Source organism: Hemitrygon akajei, chromosome 27 (genome assembly GCF_048418815.1).
Source record: "Hemitrygon akajei chromosome 27, sHemAka1.3, whole genome shotgun sequence".
In the NCBI taxonomy this organism is placed as follows: domain Eukaryota; kingdom Metazoa; phylum Chordata; class Chondrichthyes; order Myliobatiformes; family Dasyatidae; genus Hemitrygon; species Hemitrygon akajei.
The window spans coordinates 45,265,223-45,291,705 of record NC_133150.1 but is presented as its reverse complement, the minus strand read 5'-3'; the positions used below and the strand labels follow the sequence as shown (position 1 = coordinate 45,291,705).

Genomic DNA, 26,483 nt, shown 5'->3' with positions numbered 1-26,483 from the left:
ACGGTTCCCTGCGGCGCCCCTGTGCTGCTGACCACTGTGTTGTATTGTAGGTTTGTTTAAAAATGTGCTTAATTTATGTTTTCCTTGTGATTACTGCTTATCTGATGCAAAGTGCCTTTCATGCTGCAGCGTTTCCATTGCACCAATGCACACGTACTTAACTTTGACAAGTTGTCTGCATGACTTAACATAGTTTAATGACTTTGCAATAAAGTAATTTTTTTAAAAATTCTGCATCTTACACTTTCCCACCTATCACAATACCCCAGTTAAAATTCAAGAAAGAAAGCTTGTTAATAAATGTTCTTTGAACTTTGATACTCTAAGTTTTGTAATAAGAACACAAAATGCTAGATCAGTTAGCAGGACAGGCAGCATCTCCTGGATCAGCTGTGACCAACTTCGTGGCTGTGGATTCATTTTTGTGAACTTAAGCTCTGAATGTTATTTGCTTACTTTTCATTCTTTGCACATTTTTCTTTTCTGCATGTTGGGTGTTTGATGGTTGTCGTTTTTTCTTTAATGGGTTCTGTTGGATTTCTTTGTTTTGTGGCTGCCTTTGAGGAGTCAAATCTCAAAGTTGTAAATAGTCATGGCACGAGCAAAGACGCAGCATGCAAGGGAATTCCTAGAAGCATGGCTTTGCGTAAACAAACAAGTGTGGGCCTCCATCCTATTTATGAGCCAAAGCAGGCAAAATACCAGACCACAATGCACTAAGTTCACCACACAGCCAATCAGCGACTAGATTTCCTCCCCACATCACAACGGAGTGAAGACCAGTTAGCTTATCAATAACTATATAAAGGCACGACACACCACAATTTGCAGTATACTGATGACTCTTCATATGGTACTGAAATGTTTGCAAGTAAATTTGCAAGACCAAAGAACAATTCAACCCAACCACAGTATGAATTCTTCGATATTAATGTATTTTGTACTTTGATCTGAAAGAAAGTCAATATTTCATAACTACAACCCTTCATCAGAACCAAACTCAGCTAATAATGAGGTGTAATCTATCTACGTATATCAACAACACACAAAGTGGTTCTTAAAAAACATTTTCATTTATTTGGAACTGCAATAACGCATCAAACAGCAGATGAGAAACAATAGGTGATCTTTGACAGATATTGCAATTTTTACTGCACTGGGAAATCAAGTGGGCTTTCACACTTCAAAGTGATCTTCACACAAAGATCATGCAAATCCATAAGTTGTTTTGCAAAGTATTTCAAGCAGTTTCTGAATTAACAAGAAAATGCTTTGCATCATCAGGAAAGTGTTGAAATTTTTTGTATGTTAGTTATTCAGGTTCTACACTCCTTAACCAAACTGAAGCTGCCTTAAGATATATTTCAGAGCCTCTTTTGGGTCTACATTCCCTTTTTCACAATATATGTAAGAGGAAGGCATCTTTCAGTTAAAATATTTGTGCCATTTCGTTGCACAGCATTCTACCGAAATGATCTTTTTTTGTTTCTTTGGACTTCACTTCTTCCTCCGGACCTTGGGCTTTTTCACCGGTCGTAGATACGGATTGTCAATCATCGGTTCTTCACTGTTTTTATTGTTTGATAAACCTGAGTTCTGCTGCAACATGGAGTTTTCCTTCTCAGCAGAAATTTCATCCTAGGAAGAAAAGCATGCTTTTTACAAGGCGCTTGAAACATAATGTGCATCACAACAAAGGACTATTTTCGCTATTAAAGCATTTACAACAGTCAGGCATCGTGAGAAGCCTTTCCCTGTCACTGTGCCTTTAGGGCAAACACAAGGAAAATAAGCAGTAGGGCAATTCATTCCCTCAAGCCTGCTCTCCCCGACAACATGATGGTGGCTGCTCTACTGTAGATAAAAATCACCAGAGGTATCAAACATAAGAGATTAAGAGAGATTAGCTGTATTTATCATATGTTGCTGGTTATTCCTCGCTTTATTGCTATTTTGTGTAATTTCGATCAGGGTGGACTGGCTCTGTGGCCTTCAGTCAACGAATGACACAACACTGAACTGAACTCAACATTTCTAGACATTTTCAATGACACTGTGGTTTGATGTTTTATATTGTTTTTTGCTCTTTTTTTGTCATTTATGCAATTTGTTCTTATTTTTTGCGCGTTGAGCATTTGATATTCTCTTTGAACAGGTTCCATGGTGTTTCTTTGTTTCACAGCTGCCTGTGGGAGGATGAATCTCAGGATTGTATACTGCATACATAATTTGATAATAAATGCACTTTGAATCTTTACATTGAAACATGCTATGAAATGAGTCGGTTGCTTCAACAACCAACACAGTCTGAGGACCTGCTGGGGGCAGAATGTTGAGGATTTGTATGCCCTACCTCATCAGGAGGTTAATGCAAAAGGTCTACTTGACAGATAGACCTCAGTATGTGCGGTTGGGAGACTGTAGGTCTGACACGGTGGTCAGCAGCACAGGAGCGCCGCAGGGGACCGTGCTCTCTCCGGTCCTGTTCACCCTGTACACATCAGACTTCCGATATAACTCGGAGTCCTGCCATGTGCAGAGGTTTGCTGACGACACGGCCATAGTGGGGTGCGTCAGGAATGGACAGGAGGAGGAGTATAGGAAACTGATACAGGACTTTGTGATATGGTGCAACTCAAACTACCTGCGTCTCAATATCACCAAGACCAAGGAGATGGTGGTGGACTTTAGGAGATCTAGGCCTCATATGGAGCCAGTGATCATTAATGGAGAATGTGTGGAGCAGGTTAAGACCTACAAGTATCTGGGAGTACAGTTAGACGAGAAGCTAGACTGGACTGCCAACCCAGATGCCTTGTGCAGGAAGGCACAGAGTCGACTGTACTTCCTTAGAAGGCTGGCGTCATTCAATGTCTGTAGTGAGATGCTGAAGATGTTCTATAGGTCAGTTGTGGAGAGCGCCCTCTTCTTTGTGGTGGCGTGTTGGGGAGGCAGCATTAAGAAGAGGGACGCCTCACGTCTTAATAAGCTGGTAAGGAAGGCGGGCTCTGTCGTGGGCAAAGTACTGGAGAGTATAACATCGGTAGCTGAGCGAAGGGCGCTGAGTAGGCTACGGTCAATTATGGAAAACCCTGAACATCCTCTACATAGCACCATCCAGAGACAGAGAAGCAGTTTCAGCGACAGGTTGCTATCGATGCAATGCTCCTCAGACAGGATGAAGAGGTCAATACTCCCCAATGCTATTAAGCTTTACAATTCAACCGCCAGGAGTAAGATATGTTAAAGTGCCGGGGTTGATTGTATTTAATGTATTTAAGTAAACTACTTAAGAACTTTTTAAAAGCTATTATTAATGCTTTTTGAGAGAGTGATTTAGATGCATATCATATTTTTACTGAGTTAAGTATTGTATGTAATTAGTTTTGCTACAACAAGTGTATGGGACATTGGAAAAAATGTTGAATTTCCCAATGGGGATGAATAAAGTATCTATCTATCAAACAGTCTTGTTATTTACAAAGGTTTGGAAAACAAAATATTGGAAAGACATTAAATTGGATACATACGGCATTCATGTTGAGAGCAACATTCTCAGTGTCAGTCTGATCATCCTGTTCTGAGGAATCAGTTTCCTCCATCTGCTGAAGTTCAAGTTCAGAAGGTAGCAAGGCATTTAAATAAGGAATGCTGGTGGTCCGGGCAGCAATCACTTCAAAAGAGTAAATTTAAGAATAGTCAAGAGAAACCAAACAGAGCCTTATAATAAGCAATTCACTTTCACTAACTAATTACTGCTCAACAATTCAGGAACAGCTTCTTCCCCTCTGCCATCTGATTTCTGAATGGACATTGAACCCATGAACACTACCTCACTACTTTTTTTATTTCTACTTTTGAAACAGGATCAGGGTTAATATCACCAACATATTTTGTGAAATTTGTTGACTTTGTGACAGCAGTACAACGCAATCGATACACAATAATATATAAAAATAAATGAATTGCAGTAAGTGTATTATAATAGTAAAATTAAAAAGTGCAAAAACAAAAATAATTTTTAAAAAGTGAGGCAGCTGATTCTGAATCACTGTATGTGTGCCTTCAGGCTTCTGTACCTGCTTCCTGATGGCAACAGTGAGAAAAGGGCATGTCCTAGGTGGTTAATGATGGACACCGCCTTTCTGAGACACCACTCCTTGAAGATGTCTTGGATACTATGGAGGCTGGTACTGTCGTGGTTTTTCGTGCCTCACAAATGACCAGGAGACGCAGAAGATTCTTCAAGAAGGGTTAAACTTTAATTTGCAAATCAAAGCTGAGACAGTCATTGAGCTAGTCGCTGATTGCCCACCAACGGACACAGCATTTTTTATAGCAATCTCCTGGTCCAGTTGCTATAGTTGCAAATCACACGTACTATCTTGTCTCTATTGTTTCTACCCATTGACTTAATCATGTTCTAATCTACATCCCTTTAGCTGCCTCTCATTAACATACTATTGTCTTCTACATTCTTAAGATATATGCATAGCAAATAGCAAGCTCTTTCTGTAGCTACCTCTCATTAACACATCATTGTCTTCTACATTCCTAGCATTTCACATAGTTTTGGTTACACAGCAAATAATACAAGTTTTATACTCCATATTTTATACACCAATAGTACCCATGATGGCGCTGCCTAATTTTACAAATTTCTGTTGATCTATGCAGTAGCTGCCCCATACCTAATGGTTTGCATCACTTATTTAACTATTATATATAGTGTATATAGTTACTGTAACTCACAGGGTTTTTTCTATCTTATGTATTGCATTGTATTGTTGGCGCAAAGACAACAAATTTCACGACACATGCCGGTGATATTAAACCTGATTCTGGTTCAAGTAGTGTACATAATGTATCTAAATCAATAACAATAAGAGGACATGAATTTTCATAGCTGATAACATCTGAGTGAGTCCGCTGGGGAAGTCAAACCCAGTGTCTGCAAGCCTGAGTCCAAGTCCACTGGAGGCTGTAAAGGATGGCCTTAAGGACTGTGTATGTGCTTGGGTGGGAGGAAGGAACAGGGTTCGTCTTCCTGTTGTTGTTGCTGTTTGTGTTGTTCCACTGAGCATGGTGGGCAAGCTGTGCTGGCGCCAGAGTGAATGACAACACTTACAGGATGCTCCCAGCACATCCTTGGGTGTGTTGGTTGTTAACACAAATGACCAATTTCACTGTATGTTTTGATATACATGTGATAAATAAACTGGAATCTTGGATCTTCAATCAAGCCTCAAATATGCATTTGAAAAGTTTGTGAATAGAGCAAAGAGGTATTGAACGGAGCAGTGCCATAACACCAAAAACTCCTACCTCTTGAACTTTTTATGATTGCAATGACATCATAAACTCTGCCGTAGACTGTCCCAACCCCAGCTGCAAAAGGAGGGGGGTTGGGCATGGAGCGAGCAACCCCATTCCTTAAAAACCCAAATCCAGAGGAACGCCAGCAAAAGCTCCAAAGACCTCATCCCTGGGAGAGGAAGGATCTTACATAAAGAAGGGCTACACCTGGGGACAGCTTGTAAGACTGGCCCACATAGATGACTCCAGTGAGCTGCTGCCAGCAGCTTAAGGGAAATGGTAATGGGTAATTACCTAGTATGAGTAACGGGCTTAAGAGGAAATTGACATCATACTTCTCAAGAGTCAAACAACATGGAAACAAGCTCAGTTAAGAGTAACATCCCATTAGACTGGCAAAGAAAGCCTGAACTAACCGACCTCATGAAAGCAGTTAATGTCACCAAGGCCTTTTATTTCCAGATTTTGAACTCAAATTATTAAACTGCCAAAATGGGCTTCAACCTGAGGTTAAAATCTCAAACTCTGAAGAAACACAACTTCTGTATTACAATTTTGCAAAACTGGCCTGCTACAGAAACTCCAGTTCAGAGGAACGCAAGAGACTATGGAGAGTGATAGAGTCAGCCCCTTCCATCACAGGTACCGTCAATGTCGTCTACACAAAGCAATGTCTCAGGAGGCAGCATCCACCATCGCCGACTCCCAGCAACTGTCCCATGCCCTCTTCTCGATTCTGCCATCAGGCAGGAGGTACAGTAGCCTGAAGACCCGCACCACAACATTCAACAGCTTCTTCCCCAATGCCAATTCTTGAATTGTCTCTTAACTTTCCACCAGTCTCACTATGTTTAATTGGCACATGAAGGTTAGGTATGATTTATGACAAGTTTGTTAACATATTTACCCATATCTTTTATTGCTGCTACATGGAGTTAATTTTCCTAACCACAGACACTTGGTGGCCACTTTATTAGATACCTTGTGTACCTTGTATACCTAATAAGGATGTCACTAAGTGCAAGTGTGTGCTCCTCTGCCACTGTAATCCATCCTTTCAAGATCTGACCTTTTGCGAATCAGAGATACTCTTCTGCACACCACATGGTTATTTGAGTTACTGTCGATTCCTGTCAGCTTGAACCAGTCTGGCCATTCTCCTCTGATCTCTGTCATTAACAAGGCATTTTCCCAACACAACTGCCACTCACAGGTTTTTTTTCCTTCCACCATTCTCTGTAAACTCTAGAGACTGCTGTGCATGAAAAATCCCAGGAGATCAGCAGTTTCAGGGATACTCAAACCATCCCGCCTAGTACTAACAATCTTTCAAAGTATATTTATTATTGAAGTATGCATACAACATTCAACCTTGAGGTTCATCTTCTCACAGGCAGCCACAAAACAAAGAAACACAGTAGAGTCCATGAAAAACCACACACAGCAAAGACAGACAAAGCCAAGCATAAAAATAAAGAACAAATCGGGCAAACAATAAAAAAATTAAACAAATACTACACAGAACATGGATCTCAGAGACCCCCCCCTCAAAGTGAGCCCACAACCATGAAGTCAGTTCAGCGCCAAGGCAAGTGAAGCTGTCCAGGCTGCAGGGCACAACTACTCCCGAACCTGGAGGCATGAGCCCCAAGATTCTTGCACCACCCACCCGATGGTGGCAAAAGAAGAGAGACAAGACAAACCCAGGCAGACAGGGCAGGCTCAGGTGAGATCTTCTCACAGAGAAGTAAGCTGAACACCAGTTCATCATCCACCCCAGTCTCAATGCTTTTTTAATCTGGCTCAGCACTTCAATTGGCTAAACATCAGTCCCTTTCTTAATCCGGCCCGATCCAGCTGAGGAATGGCTGCCGTAGCCATTCCTGCATTTTTGAGAGTTCAGTTTGCCAACTCCTTCAGGTCATATTGTTCAGATGATTCAAAAGCACAACTCCCAAAGGAAAGTTACAGGCTGCAGACTGTAGCAAACATAGTCCAGAAAAATCCATCTTGAGAATTCCACCGTCAAAGTCACTTAGATTACATTTCTTCCCCAATCTGATGTTTGCGTTGAACAACAAATGAGCCTCTTGAAAATGTACATCTTCATTCTTTTATGCATTGAGATGATGCCACATGATTGGCTATTAGATATTTGTAATAATCGAATAAAACAGCCATTGATTGTATAAAATGGTATAAATACTATGACATCAATAACTTAGGTGTCAGAAAGCCAGGAAAGAAATGAGACTGAATCCCAAGATATTGTATTCAAATAGCTTCAATGCACAAGTTTTTTATATATTAAATCAGCTGTGTAAACACATCACAAAGTATAAAATGGGCCACACTTATGGCTCCAGTATTGTGACTGAGTAAACACAATCTCCAACTTACATGCGTGAGAAAGTAAACCTCTTTGAGTTCATCAGAGCTTTGAGCTCTGCTGAACTTTTCCACAAACATAAATAGAATATACTTACAAGGGAACGTTGAGACGTCATCTTTAAATAAACTCTCGGTTTCTCCTGTTTTGGCCATAAACCTGGTAAGAGCTCGCTCTACATCTCTTCTCTGGGATGCAGCTTTCTCCCGCAACACTTGGTAATCAGATACCGGTTCTCTGATTGTCTACCACAAAAAGAAGTGCACAAGATGTTTCAAAGTATAGATTCATGATTGTACAATGCTATTTCCAGTATACAAGTTTAAAGGAGAATGAAGTAAATTGTTGCTCCAGATCTGATACAACATATGAAAAACACAGTAAGATACACACAATATAAATACATAAGATAGCTCATATACATAGATAGTTTATATGTACATAGAGATGCTATTTATATAACTGTACATAAGGTGACTCAGGTGTCTGTACATATTTTGTTTTTCTGAGCCAAAGGCATCTTGTATCTTCACCAAAACTTCTGTGAGATTTTGAAAAGAAAAAATTGGAAGAATCCAATCAAAATTGGGACAACTAAAAGTTGCTGGAAATTGGAAATAGACAATAGGTGCAGAAGTAGACCATTCGGCCCTTCGAGCCTGCACCAACATTTTGAGATCATGGCTGATCAATTACTATCAATACCCGGTTCCTGCCTTGTCCCCATATCCCTTGATTCCCCTATCCATAAGATACCTATCTAGCTCCATCTTGAAAGCATCCAGAGAATTGGCCTCCACTACCTTCCGAGGCAGTGCATTTCAGACCCCCACAACTCTCTGGGAGAAGAAGTTTTTCCTTAACTCTGTCCTAAATGACCTACCCCTTATTCTCAAACCATGCCCTCTGGTACTGGACTCTCCCAGCATCTGGAACATATTTCCTGCCTCTATCTTGTCCAATCCCTTAATAATCTTATATGTTTCAATCAGATCCCCTCTCAATCTCCTTAATTCCAGTGTGTACAAGCCCAGTCTCTCTAACCTCTCTGCATAAGACAGTCCAGACATCTCAGGAATTAACCTTGTGAATCTACGCTGCACTTCCTCTACAGCCAGGATGTCCTTCCTTAACCCTGGAGACCAAAACTGTACACAATACTCCAGGTGTGGTCTCACCAGGGCTCTGTACAAATGCAAGAGGATTTCCTTGCTCTTGTACTCCATTCCCTTTGTAATAAAGGCCAACATTCCATTAGCCTTCTTCACTGCCTGCTGCACTTGCTCATTCACCTTCAGTGACTGATGAACAAGGACTCCGAGATCTCTTTGTATTTCTCCCTTACCTAACTCTACACCGTTCAGATAATAATCTGCCTTCCTGTTCTTACTCCCAAAATGGATAACCTCACACTTATTCACATTAAACGCCATCTGCCAAGTATCTGCCCACTCACCCAGCCTATCCAAGTCACCCTGAATTCTCCTAACATCCTCATCACATGTCACACTGCCACCCAGCTTAGTATCATCAGCAAATTTGCTGATGTTATTTTCTATGCCTTCATCCAAATCGTTAACGTAAATGGTAAACAGCTGTGGTCCCAATACTGAGCCCTGTGGCACCCCACTAGTCACCACCTGCCATTCCGAGAAACACCCATTCACCGCTACCCTTTGCTTTCTACCTGCCAACCAGTTTTCTATCCATGTCAATGCCTTCCCCCCGATGCCCTGAGCTTTGATTTTACCCACCAATCTTCTATGTGGGACCTTATCAAATGCCTTCTGAAAATCGAGGTACGCTACATCCACTGGATCTCCCCCGTCTAACTTCCTGGTTACATCCTCGAAAAACTCCAACAGATTAGTCAAGCATGATTTACCCTTGGTAAATCCATGCTGGCTCGGCCCAATCCTATCACTGCTATCTAGATATGCCACTATTTCATCCTTAATAATGGACTCTAGCATCTTTCCCACCATCGATGTCAGGCTGACAGGTCGATAGTTCTCTTGTTTTCTCCCTCCCTTTCTTAAAAAGTGGGATAACATTAGCCATTCTCCAATCCTCAGGAACTGATCCTGAATCTAAGGAACATTGGAAAATGATTACCAATGCATCCGCAATTTCCAGGGCCACCTCCTTTGTACCCTAGGGTGCAGACCATCTGGACCTGGGGATTTGTCAGCCTTCAATCCCATCAGTCTTCTCATCACCGTTTCCTTCCGAATGTCAATCTGTTTCATTTCCTCTGTTACCCTATGTCCTTGGCCCATCCATACATCTGGGAGATTGCTCGAGTCTTCCTTAGTGAAAACAGATCTAAAGTACTCATTAAATTCTTCTGCCATTTCTCTGTTTCCCATAACAATTTCACCCAATTCATTCTTCAAGGGCCCAACATTGTTCTTAACTATCTTCTTTCTCTTCACATACCCAAAAAAGCTTTTGCTATCTTCCTTTATATTCCTGGCTAGCTTGCGTTCGTACCTCATTTTTTCTCCCCGTATTGTCTTTTTAGTTAAGTTCTGTTGTTCCTTAAAAACTTCCCAATCATCTGTCCTCCCACTCACCTTAGTTCTGTCATATTTCCTTTTTTTTAATGCTATGCAATCTCTGACTTCCTTTGTCAACCACTGTGGCCCCTTTCCCCCCTTTGAATCCTTCCTTCTCTGGGGGATGAACTGATTTTGAACCTTGTGCATTATTCCCAAGAATACCTGCCATTGCTGTCCCACTGTCTTTTCTGCTAGGCTATCCGTCCAGTCAACTTTGGCCAGCTCCTCCCTCATGGCTCCATAGTTTTCCCTGTTCATCTGCAACACTGACACCTCCGAGCTGCCCTTATCCTTCTCAAATTGCAGATAAAAGCTTATCATATTGTGATCACTACCTCCTAATGGCTCCTTTACTGCGAGATCGCTTATCAAATCCTGTTCATTACATAACACTAAATCCAGAATAGTCTTGTCCCTGGTCGGCTCTCGTACAAGCTGTTCCAAGAATGCATCCCGTAGGCACTCTACAAACTCCCTATCCTGTGGTCCAGCACCAACCTGATTCTCCCAGTTCACCTGCATGTTGAAATCCCCCATAACTACTGCAACATTACCTTTGCCACATGCCAATGTTAACTCCCTATTCAATATTACAGAAAACGTTGGAAATGTTCAGCAAGTCAGACTGTAGCTATGGAGAGTAAAACAGAATTAAGATTTTTGGCTCAGTAAACTTGCATCAGAACATTTTATGCTAAAGGACCTTTCAATAATACGTTTTAGTTGTATTTATCTATCTGGGATTTTTTTATCTATCTGGGATTTTTTAAAAATTCCTTACCTTGCACTTGCCAACCTTAAAAAATACTATCTCTTCAAAACAAAACCATCTTAAAGTTTGACAAAATCAGAAGTAGGTTTTTCATTGGGATCAACCTACTAGTTCATAAATCTTGATTTCCAAGATGAATGGAGGAAAGAATAAATCAACGCTAATAATAATTAAGTGGTCTCCATGTTTCTGTTACAAAGTCATTAACTTGAAACATCTACTCAACATCTGTCATCAAGGAAAAGGTGGTAACACTGCTGATGAACTGTTTATTCACTTGCATGGGTGCTGCCTGACCTGTTGAGCTCCTCCAGCATTTTGTGTGCTGCAATGATAACTCTCCATTACTTTTGCAGAAATGGTAGCTTGGAATATGGAAGCTTTGGAGAGGATACAGAGGGAATTTACCAGAATGCTGCCTGGATAGAAAGCTTATCTTATGAGGAGAATTTGAGTGAGCCAAGGCATTTCTCTTTGGAATGAAGAGGGATGACAGGTGTCTTGATAAAGATGTACAAGATGATAAAAGGCGTAGATTGAGTGGACAGTCAGAGACTTTTTCCAAGTCAGAAATGGCTAATACAAGAGGACAGAATTATAAGGAGGAAAGTATAGGAGGGATGTCAGAGGTCTTTTTTAAAAAAAAATACAGAGTGGAGGGTGCCTCCCTACTTTTTATTTATATTTTTGCACTGTGAATTATGTGTACATCATACTGATGTACTGGGCTGAATCCACTAACTTTTATAAGATTTTCCACTCAAAGGCATTGGTGTTCCCATACCAGGCCTAATGCAGCCAGTCAACACACTTTCCTCCACACACAGAAAGAAGTTGCCAAGGTTTTTGATGACATGCCAAATCTTCAGACTCCTGAGGAAGTAGAGGTTCTGTTGTGCTTTCTTCACAATTATATTTATATGATGGGTCCAGGATAAAACCTCTGAGATAGTGACACCCAGGATTTTAAAGTCACTGACACTCTCCAACTCTGATCCTCTGATGATTACTGGTTCATGGACCTCTGGATTCCCTCTCCTAAAGTCTATAATCAGTCCCTTGGTCTTATCAACATTAAGTGAGAGGTGGTTGTTAATACACCACTCAGCCAAATTTTTAATCACCCTCCTTTTGCTATGTTAGAATGATTTTTGGGTTTAGCACATTTACATTTAGCAAATGACTTTGGCTACCAGTCTCCATATCTGAATATGTATTGTGGATTTAATTTGGAGTGCAGCTCTGAACAATGGGTTCTTAAAAGCCATGAATCCCAGACCAGACAATGCTGATAAGATTCATTTGGATGTCTGTGGTGTGGGTGCTAATCGGAAGGTGTGAAGTTTGTGTGTGGTTTCAAAGAAAGCATTGTCGAATACATTGTAAATATGGAATTGTCTTTTGATGGCTTAGCATATAAAATATCAATCCCCGTGTTGGGCCAGTCGGGCCTTTCGACAAAAAGCATCGCCATATGATGCTTGTTTTGTCAAAGAAGCTGCTTCATATGTAACAGTACGTTTCTCCAGTGACTTCATTCACGCAACAACATGCTGATTCATCACCACCTTTGAAACAGCCCACAAAATGGTAACATCAGCAAACTTGTATTTGGTGTTTGAGCTGTACTTAACCACAGCCACAGGTGTAAAACAAGTACAGCAAGGGGCTAAGTGAGGCTTCATGCAGGGGATGCCAATTTTTATGCCATGAACCCCTACCATTATCCAAGGTTGGGAACTCCTAGACCAAAGATCCCACCCACTCCAGACATTCTCTCTTCTCAACCCTGTCAGGCAGAAGATACAAAAGCCTGAAAGCACATACCACCAGGCTTCTATCCTGCCAAATAAGACCATTGAATGGCTCCCTAGCATGATGTGATAGACGCTTGACTTCACAATCTAATTGTTGTGACCTTGCATTTTATGGTCTACTTTATTTCTCTGTAACTAACATTTAATTGTTCTTTTTCCTTGTATAACCTTCGAAGTAGGGTGGTGGGATGGAGGTATAAAGTGCTGCTTCCCTTCACTAGCCTGCAGGTCACCCTTGGGCAAGGTGTAGCACCTGCTTAGCCCCCCCACCCCACCCCCTCCCCCCATCAGGGTCACATAAGGCAACGGCAATACACTGCCCAGAAAGCGGCAATGGCAAACCACTTCTGTAGAAACACTTAGCAAGAACAATCATGGTCATGGAAAGACCGTGATCACCCACATTATACGACACAGCACATAACAATGATGATGACCTACAATGCAATGTTGCAACAAATTGATCTATATAGAAGGTATACAGGAAAAGATTTTCACTATACTTTAGTATATGTGACAATAATAAATTAATATTTCAATTTTAATTAGACCCATAAACCTGATCAACATGTTTTGATGTGGTGTCAACACACTGGCACCTAAGCAATGTTCACATTTCATAAAGCAGATCACCTCTTTGAAATGGAAATCAAAAGAATTCAGAAACACGAGATTCTGCAGTTGCTGGAAATCTTGAGCAACACACATAAAGTACTGGAGAAACTCAGCAGGCCATCAGCTTCTATGTAGGAGAATAAACACTAAGCGTTTTGACCTCAGACCTTTCAAAAGGACTAACTGCCCATCGACCCATCTATTTAATCCTAACCTAATCACAGGACAGTTTACAATGACCAATTAACCAGTACATCTTTGGAAAGTGGGAGCAAACCAGAGCACCCGGAGGAAACCCACATGCTCAAAGGAAGGACATACAAACTTCTTACAGAAGTCGTGGAATTTAATTCCAAAGTCTGAAGCGCTGAGCTCTAATAGCATTATGCTAACCACTACACTACCATGGCTATCCAATGCTGCTTCACTTGCTGAGTTCCTCCAGCATTTTATGTGTGTTGCAAAACAATCCAGCAATCGGAGTTCGGCATCACTTAGTACATTTTAATTCTACTTCTGAAATTAGATACAATACTAAAGAGAAGATTTTACACTTACAGGAGTCTTTATGTAAGTGTGAGGATCGGGGAATTCTGGAAAGTGTCCTGGGATGTATGAAGGATGTATCCTCTTCTGTCCTGTGGAAAGTGCTCTGGGAGTTGCTGGAGTGTTTGTCACAGGAGCTTAAGAGAAACAAAACATAAAACTTGTCATTCGAAATTAGCTAGGGTACCCCAGCAGAGTCAGGGGGAGACACAAGAGATGGCATATGCTGGAATGAGAATGAGGGGACACACAAGGATTCATTCAGCAGGTCAGGTCTCACCTATGAAGGGAAATGGACGATCAGTGTTTCAGGATGAGACGCTTCATCTCGTCTAAAACGGAAACAATAAATCCATTGCAACTGGACATATTGCCCTTCTTTGGCTCTGAAGTCCAAATACAGGTTTTTTTTTAATATTTAGAGATACAGCACGGTATCGGGCCCTCCCAGCCTAATGAGCCTGCACCACCCAATTACACCATGTGATCAATTGCTCTACTACCCCGTAGGTCTCTCAAACGTGGGGGAGACCAGAGCACCTGGTGGAAACCCACGCGGTCAGGGGGAGAACATACAAATTCTTTACAGACAGTGACAGGAATTGAACTCAGGTCACGGGTACCACGAACACGAGAAAATCCTCAGAGGCTGGAAATCAATAGCATCACTCACAAAATGCTGGAGGAACTCAGTAAGCCAGGCAGCACCTATGCAAAAAGAGTGAACAGTCAACGTTTCAAGCCTGATGAAGGGTCTCGGCCCGAAAGGTCAACTGTTCACTCTTTTCCACGGATGCGGTTTGGCCCGCTGAGTTCCAACAAGTTGTGTGTTGCTAGGTCACTGGAGCTCTCATAGCATTACGCTAACTGCCACACGAGCAGGCCGCCCACAACATGATAGTTATCCTATTACATGGTTTCCAAAGAGGAATTGATTATGCCTCAATTGATGGATTAGGAAGCATTATTTATATCTCACGGGCCACATTCCTCCATCGATAACGATTAGGAACTAACACAGTTTTATAGTACTGTGGCAGTATAGGTAGTGTCCTAATTGCTCTGTGTTTCACTTAAATGCATAATTTGTTAATTAACCAGTAGTCTGCCTTTTTTATATCTTTTTAACTATTTCCATGAAATTTCGGCTAATCGGGATAGTGTTTAATTGGGCCAAAATGGACTGTTCCCGATGTGTCCCAATTAACCAGAATCTACTGCACAGACTATATAATCACCACTCTGATTGAAAAAGTTGCCCTTCAGGGTCCTATTCAATCTCTCCCCTCTAACAATACAGTAACTTTAAGGCCATAGTTCACAGAGACTTCAAATCCCCAAAGTTCACTCCAAAACGGAAGGGCTTGAGTTATGAGAAGCCACTGGATAAGATGGACAAACAAGAGAAAATCTGCAGATGCTGTAACTCCGAGCAATACACACAAAATGCTGGAGGAACCCAGCTGGCCAGGCAGCGTCTAGGGAAAAAAAAGTACTATGTTTCTCCAGCATTTTGTGGATAAGATGGGACTGCTTCCTCTGGAGTGAAGGGGACTGAGATATGTAAACTCATGAGACAGAGAGATAAAGTGGGCAGTCACTTTTTTTAAACAATACACACAAAATGCTGGTGGAACACAGCAGGCCAGGCAGCATCTATAAGGAGAAGCACTGTCGACGTTTCGGGCCGAGACCCTTCGTCAGGACGTCAACATCTGAATTTCCAGCATCTGCAGATTTCCTCGTGTTTGCTCTTTAAAGTCACTTTTTTTTCCGGACAGGGTAGGGGATTCTAAAACTAGAGGGTATAGGTTTAAAGTAAGAGGTGAACGATTTAAAGGGGACTTGAGGAGCAAGATTCTCACAAAAAGGGTGCAGCATATATGGATGGAGCTGCCAGAAATTGTTGATCTGGGTATAATTATAACATTTAAAACACATTTAGACTGGAATATAGATTTAGAAAGGGTAAGAGGAATATGGACTAGATGCTGACAAACAAGACTAGCTCAGATACACAACTTGGTCAGCATAGATGATTTCGGCTGAAGGCCCCTCTTCCATGCTGCATAGCTCTAAGAATTATTTTGTTTTTTCTTTTCTCTCACACACACACAAACAAAGATTTTCCTACAACACATACAAAATGCTGGAGGACCTCAGCAATTCAGGCACCATCTACGGAGAGGAATAAACAATCAACATCTCGGCCCAAAATATCAACTGTTTATTTCCCCTCCACAGATGCTGCCTGATCTGCTGAGTTCTTCCAGCATTTTGTGTGTGTTGCTCTGGATTTCCATCTGAGCATCTGCAGAACCTCTTGTGTTTGTGACTTCTCACTTTACTTCTTCCAGACAGCATTTCCCTTTTCTGTGAGCATCTCCATAACCACAACATCCTGAAGCAAAAGGTAGACAGCATTCCATAATTAACATTTAGTGCAGACATACTTACGAGCAGTAATAACCATCCTCTGTGAGCGTTTGGCATAAGCTTGAATATTATCCACGTTAAAACCTAGAGAACAGAACTATTGTAATCAAGTAAATATTTTCCCGATCACTTCCACTCAAATTAATGGTTAATTCAAATCAGCAGCTAGAATATTGGTTGTAAATCTGCTTTCATTAGTAGTTTCATTAAGACTTCTTAAAAGATCTTAGCAAGCTCAAGTTTAAAAACAGGTAATGGAAGCATAAGACCATAAGATAGAGGAGCTGAATTAAACCATTTGGCCCACTGAGTATGCTCTGTCATTTCATCCATTTCCCACTCAGCCCCATTATCCTGACTTTTCCCCGACTGCTCAAGAATCTTTTAAAGTCCGGCCTTAAGTATACCCAATGACTTGTCCTCCACAGCCACCTGTGGCAAAGAATTCCACAGATTCACCACTCTGTAGCTAAAGCTTCACAATATTGGAGAGGTAATTCTTCACTTGGTTCCTTGAGGTTGTTACAGCCGGAGGTGATAGAGGATAAGCTCCCACCACTCCCAGTGGTGCGCATCTCAAATAGCCTCAGGCAACCAAGTCCAGCTTTCCTGGCTTTCACATGTGGCTAAGTTACTAAGCCCAGCAGAACCATTTCTACTGACAGGAGAAGGGGCACTGGCGGGTTATGACTTCTTAAAACCAGTCACTTCGGGCAGATGGGGCTTGTCAGCTCATCAAGGAGGAGGAAAACTCTGATCTCAAACCTCCGCTGCCTTGTAGCTATACAGTACCTACACACTTTGGAAGGCTTTGGGAGTAAACCCTGAGGTAAAAATCTTAAAGACTCTTAAAAAGATCTCTCGTGAGCTAAAAGATGAACTCTTGATCTCCCAGTCTGGACGTGGTTTAACAATTCAACTTCACAGGTGCCTTGATGGGACAAAAACTAATCTTTTGCTCAATTCTGAGCATTAGCATTACCTTTTCAATTACAATTAAGCTTTCACTGCATTAATAACCTATGAAGACCAGTTCCAGCATGTTTCAAGATTCACTTAAGAGGCACTGTAATACTTTGGAGACAAGAGATTACAGATGCTAAAACCAAGCTACAAGTGGAACCCAGCAGGTCTGGCAGAGGGTGGTAAATGGAAAGAGGACAAAGCATCCACAGCCTCATTGCTCAGATGGAGAATGAAATATTTTCATTTATTATATTTTCTACTGAGTATTCATACTTTTTAAAGTTCCTGTGTGGGACATGGTTAACACTAGCTTGCAGGCAGTTACTGCCAATCCCAGTTGCCCTTGGGAAAGTAATGGTGAGCTGCCTTTTGATCTTTTAATCAAACTTTGCTCTGACAAATTTATTTGAATTTTAACCCAAGCTTCTGTGGAGATCCTGATGGATACAATATGGTGCATAAATAAACACCTGGAGGAACTCAACGGGTCAGGCAGCATCCATGGAAGGAAATGACAGTCAACGTTTCAATTCAAGACCCTATACCTGAACTTTAACTCTACAGATGCTGCCTGAACCTCTGATTCCTCCAGATTCTAGAATCTGCAGTCTCTCAGGTCGCCAAACACAATACGGTGCTGGATGAAATCTCTACCCCCTCTCCACTGTGCTCCCTCCTCCTCTCTCTTTCTCGGAAGCTTGAGATCTCAACATCAACTGGAGCGAGACCAAATATCATAGCAATGACAACACAATGATGCCAGGGGCAACAGTTCCTCCTTACCTATTCTATTTTTAAAAGAAGTAGTAACAGCTGTGGTACATTAGGTCTAATATTGAAAGAGGCTGATTCCACTTTATTAACAAATAGAGCATTACTTTGTTTCCTCATTGCAAATCAAAATCAACCACAGATGGTGACTGTCACCTTCGGGTCCAGCTGCTGAAACTCTAGCCCCAGATACTTTCACGTGGTTGCATACAGCAGGCATTAAATTTAACGACGCAGCTCAAAACCAAATGTCTACCTACCCATTTCTGCCAGAGTAACCACCACATCTGACAAAGTTGGTTGGGTTCTTGCCGAATGTTCACAGTAAACTTTAGCACTTCGACCGATTTCAGAAAGATCTGTGTGGAAAAAACAGACTCTTGAAGGGATCACACTGTTCTATGTTTCTCCAGTTCTCTGTAATGTAATATTTATAACATATAGAAAACTCAACACAGTATAGGCCCTTTGGCCCACAATGTTGTACAGCCTTGTAACCCATTTCAAGATTAATCTAACCTTTCCCTTTCACATAGCCCTCTATTTTTCTTTCATCCACGCACTTTTCTAAGAGTCTCGTCACTGTCCCTATTACATCTGCCTCTATAACCATCCCTGGCAGCACGTTCCACATATCCACCGCTCTCTGAAAACCTGCCTCTGACATCTTCCCGATACCTTTCTCCAATTACCTTGAAATCAGGCCCCCTCATATTAGCCATTTTGCTCTGTGAAAAAGTCTGGTAGGCCACTCAAGTTATTGCTCTTATTAGCTTACGTTTCTCTATGAAGTCTCCTCTCATTCTCCTTCACTCCAAAGAGAAAAGCCTTAGCTTGTTCAAACTATCCTTATAGGACATACTCTCTAATCCAGGCAACATCCTGGTAAATCTCCTCGGCAGCCTTTCCAAAGCTTCCACATCTTTCCTATAATGAGGCAACCAGAACTGAATACAATATTCCAAGTGACGCCTAACCAGGATTTTAGAGCTGCAACCTCACAGTTCTTGAACTCAATCCCCTGACTAATAAATGACAACGCACTATACACCTCCTTAACCAGCCTATCAACCTGCACAGCAACTTTGAGGGATCTATGGACAAGGACCACAATATCGCACTATTCCTCCACACTGCTAAGAATCCTACCATTAGCCTTGTTTTCTGCCTTCAAGTTTGACCCTCCAAAGTATACCATTTCATACTTTTTCAGATTTTCATTAGTAAAAATGTACAGAAATAATTACAAAATAGGAACTTTAACTGTAGTTAACTTTCCAATTATTGCTCAGATACGGAAAAGAAAACACTCCCTTCCCATTTCCTTTCTTTCAGGAAAAATAATGTTATGTTATAATTATTTGCCATGTTTCGAATGACTACTTTGGTATATTTAGTGTAGTCTTCTCTCATACTCAGATTCACTCAGATTTTATCACGTGGACTAACTCTGTTCCAGTGGTCTATTGTCTTTCCCAAAAGTCCCCATCTTCCTTGATTGTCATGCATGGAAACATACAGCAAAATGTGTCGTTTGCGTTAATGATCAACACAAGCCAAGGATGTGCTTGGTGTGGGGGGGGGGGGAAGCCTGCAAATGTCCCCACGTATTCTGGCATCAACACAGCATGCCCACAATGCTTGGCGTAACACAAACAACAAAATGAACCCCTTTCCCATCCATTCACTCACACACATCAACGGGCCTCTCACTCCAATGGAGCACATCAACTCAGGTAGCAATTTAACATCCTGCACTGACAAACAACCCTTAGAACAAGTCTGGGAACTGAGACAAACTAGAAAGAATGAACGACTGTTGTCTATTTAAAATAAAGTGAACAACATTAAATGAAACCAAATATTTCTTACAACTCTGCAGCATTTCCGTCAGCGTTTCAACAGCAGCTTTTTCAGCCGCTTCAAAGCCAGCTTCAGTTAGCAGTGAACTGACCACCACCTGCAGTGTCCGTCTTCGGGCCAGGTAATAGTTATCCGAGGCAGACGTCGACACTTTGGAACTCGATGCCTTCTGAAAATTAACCCACACAGGAACACTTTGTTGTCACCGTGTTCTCCTAAAAATCATACACAATTTACATTCAATTGATGTTTTTCGTGTGAATGCTGATCTGACGCTCTGTGCCTGTGATGCTGCTGCCAGGAAATTTTTCATTGCACCTGAGCAGACGTGCTTATTTATTTAGAGTCGCAGCATGGAATAGGCCCTTCAAGACACGACGTCAAGTGACTCCCGACAACACCCAATTTAAACTTAACCTAATCACGGGACAATAAATAATGACCAATTAACCAAAGATCGAAGACTCTGGGAGGGAACAGGAGCGCATGGAGAGAACCCAAGTATTCCACAGGGAGGATGTACAGACTCCTTGCAGAGGATGCCTAGATTGAACTCCAAACTCCAACTGCAATAACATAACATGACTGGGTCACACGTACTTGTGCATCTGATAATAAACTTGAGTTTGACTTCAATCATCATCATTATGTGCCATGTCATTATGACGTGGCCAATCATGGACTTATCTATGACCTCGATTGTGACCATGGTTATTCTTGGTAAATTTTTCGACAGAAGAGGTTTGCCATTGTCTTCTGGGCAGTGTCTTTACAAGACAGGTGACCCCGGCCATTACCAATACTCTTCAGAGATTGTCTGCCTGGTGTCAGTGGTCACATAACCAGGACTTGTGATCTGCACCAGCTGCTCATATGACCATCCTCCACCTGCTCCCATGGCTTCACGTGACCCTGATTGTGGAGGGCTACACCTTGCCCAAGGTGAACTGCAGGCTAGCAGAGGGATGGAGTGCCTTACACCTCCTTTGGTAGAGATATATCTCCACCCCGTCACTCATTTGCATCAATAGGGAGGGAAATTACTACCTAAGGTTAGAAAGCTTTTTAACGAGAAAAGTAATTTCTTTCCCCAAATGGGCTGTGAGTAAAGACACCAAAGTCATTTAGGCCCACTGACCACAAGACTAGAAAGAGATTTGACTAACTTTGGAATATTAAAGCTGTCTTCATTTAGATTGAGCTCTGATGCAGGGTTTTGACCCAAAATGTCGACTAATTCCTTTTCTCCCACAGATTCTGTTCAACCTACCGCGTTCCTCCAGCAGAGTACAACCATCAAGGACATTACAACAGGCAGGGCCTCAAGAAGGTGGTATCCATCACGAAGGACCCCCGTCACCCAGGATGTGCCCTCTTCTCATTACTACCATCATGGAGAAGATACAGGAGCCTGAAGACCCAAATGCAATCCCTTAGGAACAGCTTCCTCCCTTCTGCCATCAGTTTTCCAAACAGACCATGAACTCTACCCCACTGTTTTGACCTCTTTTTGCACCACTTATTTAGTTTAATTTTTTAACATATATTTCTTATTGTAATTCATATTTTATGTATTACAATTTATTGCTGCCATAAAACAAATTTCACGACATTCACCAGTGATAATAAACCTGATTCATGATCTCTGCCTCATTAATTTGCTTTCTTTCTGCATGACATTTTTAAATTTCCTATCATAACTTAGTGATTTTTTCTTAATGTATTGCACTGTGCCCAGCATTCCCTCAACTTTTTAATAGCTGCACGGAGCAACCATTGCTGAGCAGGAAATTTTTATATGGCCTGAAAACTGCATGGGTACTTTAATTTTTTTTTGTAATATACATTTGAATATTCAGAATGAAAACTGAAATTAAATCACATACAGTACTTCTGATTTTATTATTTGATGGGTATTAATAAAATACATATCACAAAGAAAATCTTTCATGCTTCGTAAACTTTTCCCCACTTGTCTTATAAAAAAAGAAAACTCCAACTGCGTGGGAACAAAGGCCAGGTGCACAGCAGCATTTCAGTTACTGCACGGCTGTGCACCCATGCATCTTACAGAAAACATTTCTACTGTCATAAATATAGATACGGTGCCTAAGACTTTTACACAGTTCTGTAACTTCAGTTTACTGCTTGCAATTTACAACTTATATTAAGAACTGAAGACGAGCTCTTGTTTGAATTAACATCTGCTATATTCACATTGATCCAGAATATTCCTGAGCAAGCATAAAAGGCATCAAGCTCATCAGAGAGAACCTCATTGATACTTACAGTACTGTACAAAAGTGTCAGCCACCATATCTATATATATACGTGCCTAAGACTTTTGCATAGTACTGATAATGAACCTGCTTCAGATTGCTTGTTGGTGCTGATGCAGTTCCAGTCGCTGCCACCAGATGGGGTACAATCAAGAAGAAGCCTTTACAAAATATTTATGTTTGTTTGTTTGTTTGCAGATAAAGTGTTGAACAGGCCCCTCTGACCCACCAAGCCATACTGCCCTGCAACCCACAGATTTAACCCTAGCTTAATCACGGGACAATTTACAATGACCAATCAACCTACCAACTAGTATGTCTTTGGAGTGTGGGAGGAAAACACACACACAAACACACGTACAAAAAATACCATCAATAATAGATAAAAGATCAATACACTCAGCATTCAACCCACCGTCGTTCCAACAGAGTTACATTACCTGCATAACATTCTCCACTGAGACTCTGCAAGTTGCGTCAGTGGGTGTATATGTATCAGAGACAGTAGCTGTAGTCATTTTGGCAACTGGATGGGTATCTGAAATAAAAAGTTCAAACAGTTAATAACTTCAGATCTGAAAGTATCAGATTCAGATTTATTTATCGCATATACGTCGAAACATAGAGTGAAACGCATCGTTTGCATCAAGCACTGACCAACCTAAAGGTGAGCAGGGGGCAGCCCACAAGAGTCACCACACAGCCTGGCACAGACATAACATGCCCACGTTGTTCAGCAGAATAACACAAACAACAGCAAAACAAGCCCCCATCCCACTCTTCCGCCCAGTCACTCACAAAAACTGGCCGCTAACCCGTGGACAGGTCACCTCTGGGCTTGCAGCCCCTGGCCTGGACTCACAGGCATCGGACCTCTGCCCTCTGAACAAGCCCACTCAGGGCTTCACCTTGCAGGCCCCTACCTCCACACTCACTGATTTCAGTCTTCATCCTTCGGGCTAGGACATAGTGACCCCAACAGAAGCTTGTTTCAGTAACAGTTGAGGTGCATCCTTCGAAGAGTCCACTTTCTGAAATGGGAGTGTTGACCACCCCCACCGGTCACCAGCATTGGCGATCCCGAAGTAGAGGCCTGAAGGTCAAACCCATGACTGCAGAGTCCCTGGGGTCGATGCCCAGAGGTCGCCGAAGTCCGAAGTTGGAGTCCCAATGTCTGCGAGTCTGAGAGTCCGGGGCCAAGGACTGGAGGCCCATAGACAGCCTATCCTGTGATTGGGGGCCTGTCTCTGTTGGGTGGGAAAGGCCATTAGGCTTCTGAACTCCTAGCCGCATCACATTCAAAGTGTCACTGGTCAATCTGTTACATACCTTACAATATTTAATATTAATGCATTGTTGTTTATGTGTGATTCAGCTGTAGATTTCATCCTTACTTTCATAACTTATTATGTGTTACTAATGTGCTTTACAATCTGGTCCAGAGAAATGTCTTGTTTCTATATACATTATATACATGTATGTAGTTTAATGACAATAAATCTCACTTGACGTGACATTTGACTTGAATGCATAGTGGCTCTTGCAGGTTGTTAACTGGAAAGATGCATTTCACTGAATGTTTCAGTATACATGTAATAAATTATCCTGAATCTGAGAGAAGGCTACGCTGCATTGGAAGACCCAATCTGACAGTTACAAAGATCGCATGTTACAATCTCAAAGTGACGGGATGGGGACACGGCCATCAATTTAGATATTCACCTTTGATACAAGAAAAATATACAATTCTGTGCAAAAGTCTAAGGCACATATGCATGACGAGGGTGCCCAAGACTTTTCCACAGTAACGTATCTGCAACGTGGAGCGGAGAGCAAGTGTGTAAATCTGGCAGGAGCACAGGGTGTTGGGAATGGTGAGGGTTGAGCGCTGTGGGACAGGTGGCAGAAAAGGAGTACCAGGGGCAGGGGGTGGCGCAGGTGCAGACACTCCCTGCCCTGAGACTCCAGGCAGGATCATTTGATTCCAAACAATTGGTTTATTGATCATTACAGTACGTCTCTCTGTCCACAATAGAGACCCATATCAGAATCAGGTTTATCATCACTCACATAGGACATGAAATTTTTTTGTGTGTGGTAGCAGTACAGTGCAATACATGAAATTACTACAGTACTGTGCAAAAGTCTTAGGCATCCTAGATACTTTTGCATAGTACTGTATTTTTGTATTATAGGGAGCCTAGGGTTACAGGGATTTGATCGCAGCTAGCTTAATGCTTTTGTCGTGGCTACCCTTCGAGGTCGAAGATGATGGTCTTTGTTCAGTTTCCACAGAGCGAAGATGCCTGTGCGTGTATTTGTTTAACGTGTACTTGATGTTGCACTCCAAGCAGCACACGATACTTCACAAATCAACCAACTGATTCCAATGGCATGGAAACCACGACGATTGGAGCTGATGGATTTGTTGCAGCCTTTATCCGCCTTCACAGCCGTTGAGTTCAAAGTAACTTCGTCTGCCTGTTTCACCGTTGAGGTCTTGGTTGGATTGTTCTTTGTCAGGGACCTCACCCTCGACCTTACCGCCATGGGTGACCCTACCAGGAGCATAGCTCCAGACAGCATCACTCTCGGGATCTCAGGGCCACACAAGCATCTCCACCACGACAAGGTGACAATCCACTGTGCCAGTGACTGGGTTCAAGTCAACTGCTGTCCATACGTTCACCCCGTGACCATGTGCTTTTGCTCTGGGGGCTCCAGTTTCCTCCCACAGTCCAAAGATGTACAGGTTAGGTTTAGGGAGTTTGGGCATGCTGCACTGGCACCAAAAGCACTGCGGCATGGAAGCCACGGAGAGTATTCTAACTTGCTCCATCACTGTCTGGTACGGAGAGGGGAGCACAAAAAGCAGCGGATCGAAATAAGCTGCAGAGAGTTGTAAACTCCATCTGCTCCTTCATGGGCACCAGCCTCCCCAGCATCCAGAACATCTTCAAGGAATGATGCTTCAAAAAGGCTTCATCCATCACCCAGGGCTTACCCTCTTCTCATTGCTACCTGAAGGCACGCACTCAATGATTCAGGAACAGCTTCTTCCCCTCTGCCATCCAATTTCCAAACGGACATTGAACCCATGAACACTACCTCACTACTTTTGCTTCTCTTCTTGCACTAATTATTTAACTTTTTTTATATTTACATACTTACTGTAATGTACAGTTTCTATTCTGTATTGCAATGTGCTGCTGCCGCTTAACAACAAACTTCATGGCATATGCCGGTGATATTAAACACGATTCTGACACTTGTGAAACTGCCCCCAGCACATCCTCGGACTGTGTTGGCCGTTGAGGCAAACAACGCATTTCACTGCGTACTTTGATGTACACCTGACAAGCAAAGCTAATCTTCAAATCCTTCCATACTCACTCAGGCAGTTCCAACAGCACCTCACAAATCCACAAAATCTCGGCAGTAGGAGCAGAGATATACGAATGCCTGCAGGTTCCCCTCCAAGTCACACACATTGCCCCGAGTTAGAAATACACCACTGCTGGGTCTAATCCTCTTCTCAATAGCACTGTGGAGAACACCTTCACCAGGTTTTCAGTGCTGAAGGTATCTCAGCACCCTCCCCCACCTTCTCATAGGATAGATAATAAACAGCGGCCTTGCCTGTAAAACCCACAACTTGTAATGCCAATAAACAAAATGCTAAGCAGACTGCATGGGCAATCCCTCGTGGATATATCAGATATATATATATATATATATATCAGGGGGCAACCGCCTCGTTGCTGCTGTGATCTTGCTGTGTACTGCTTGGCTGCAATGTGCCCCGTTCCCCCACCACCTCCCTCCCTTGTTGCGGCAGTGGCCTCCACAGTTGGGCTTGCTTCCTGCTCCTACCCCGACGCCCTGGGAAGGCCCGGCTGCAGTGGCGAAGGGCGCCACAGAAATGCAGGTCTCTTCTCCCTTCCCGCTCCCCCAGCACCGAGTGTTCCAGGCCGGGCCCGCGGCAAACCGTCCACCCTTCCCCCCTCCTCCGTTCCCCACACTCACCCTCGCCCGATCCCAGAGCCTCCGGTGCTCTGGAGGGAACAAACAATTGTGGGGCAACATCAACCAACGCGGCGCCCCGCTCACCAACCACTTTCGGTCCGTCCGTCGCCCCGCACTGACCGTCAC

General features: G+C 42.4%; 1 protein-coding gene across 2 annotated transcripts; it reads right to left on the bottom strand.

Moving 5' to 3' along the window:
• Positions 1-1,054: 1,054 nt before the first annotated feature.
• On the bottom strand, positions 1,055-26,483 carry taf8 (TAF8 RNA polymerase II, TATA box binding protein (TBP)-associated factor). Of its 2 annotated transcripts, none has more exons than XM_073030834.1 (9): positions 26,358-26,483; positions 22,772-22,869; positions 20,062-20,218; positions 18,450-18,548; positions 16,474-16,536; positions 14,029-14,153; positions 7,803-7,950; positions 3,531-3,673; positions 1,055-1,638 (listed from the first exon to the last, which is right to left on the bottom strand). In XM_073030834.1, the coding sequence occupies exons 2-9, from the start codon at positions 22,847-22,849 to the stop codon at positions 1,498-1,500; spliced, it is 954 nt and encodes a 317-aa protein (XP_072886935.1). In that variant the 5' UTR covers positions 22,850-22,869; positions 26,358-26,483; the 3' UTR covers positions 1,055-1,497. The 2 variants fall into 2 exon arrangements, with proteins under 2 accessions (XP_072886935.1, XP_072886936.1); XM_073030835.1 differs by having other exon boundaries at positions 20,062-20,221; positions 26,358-26,478.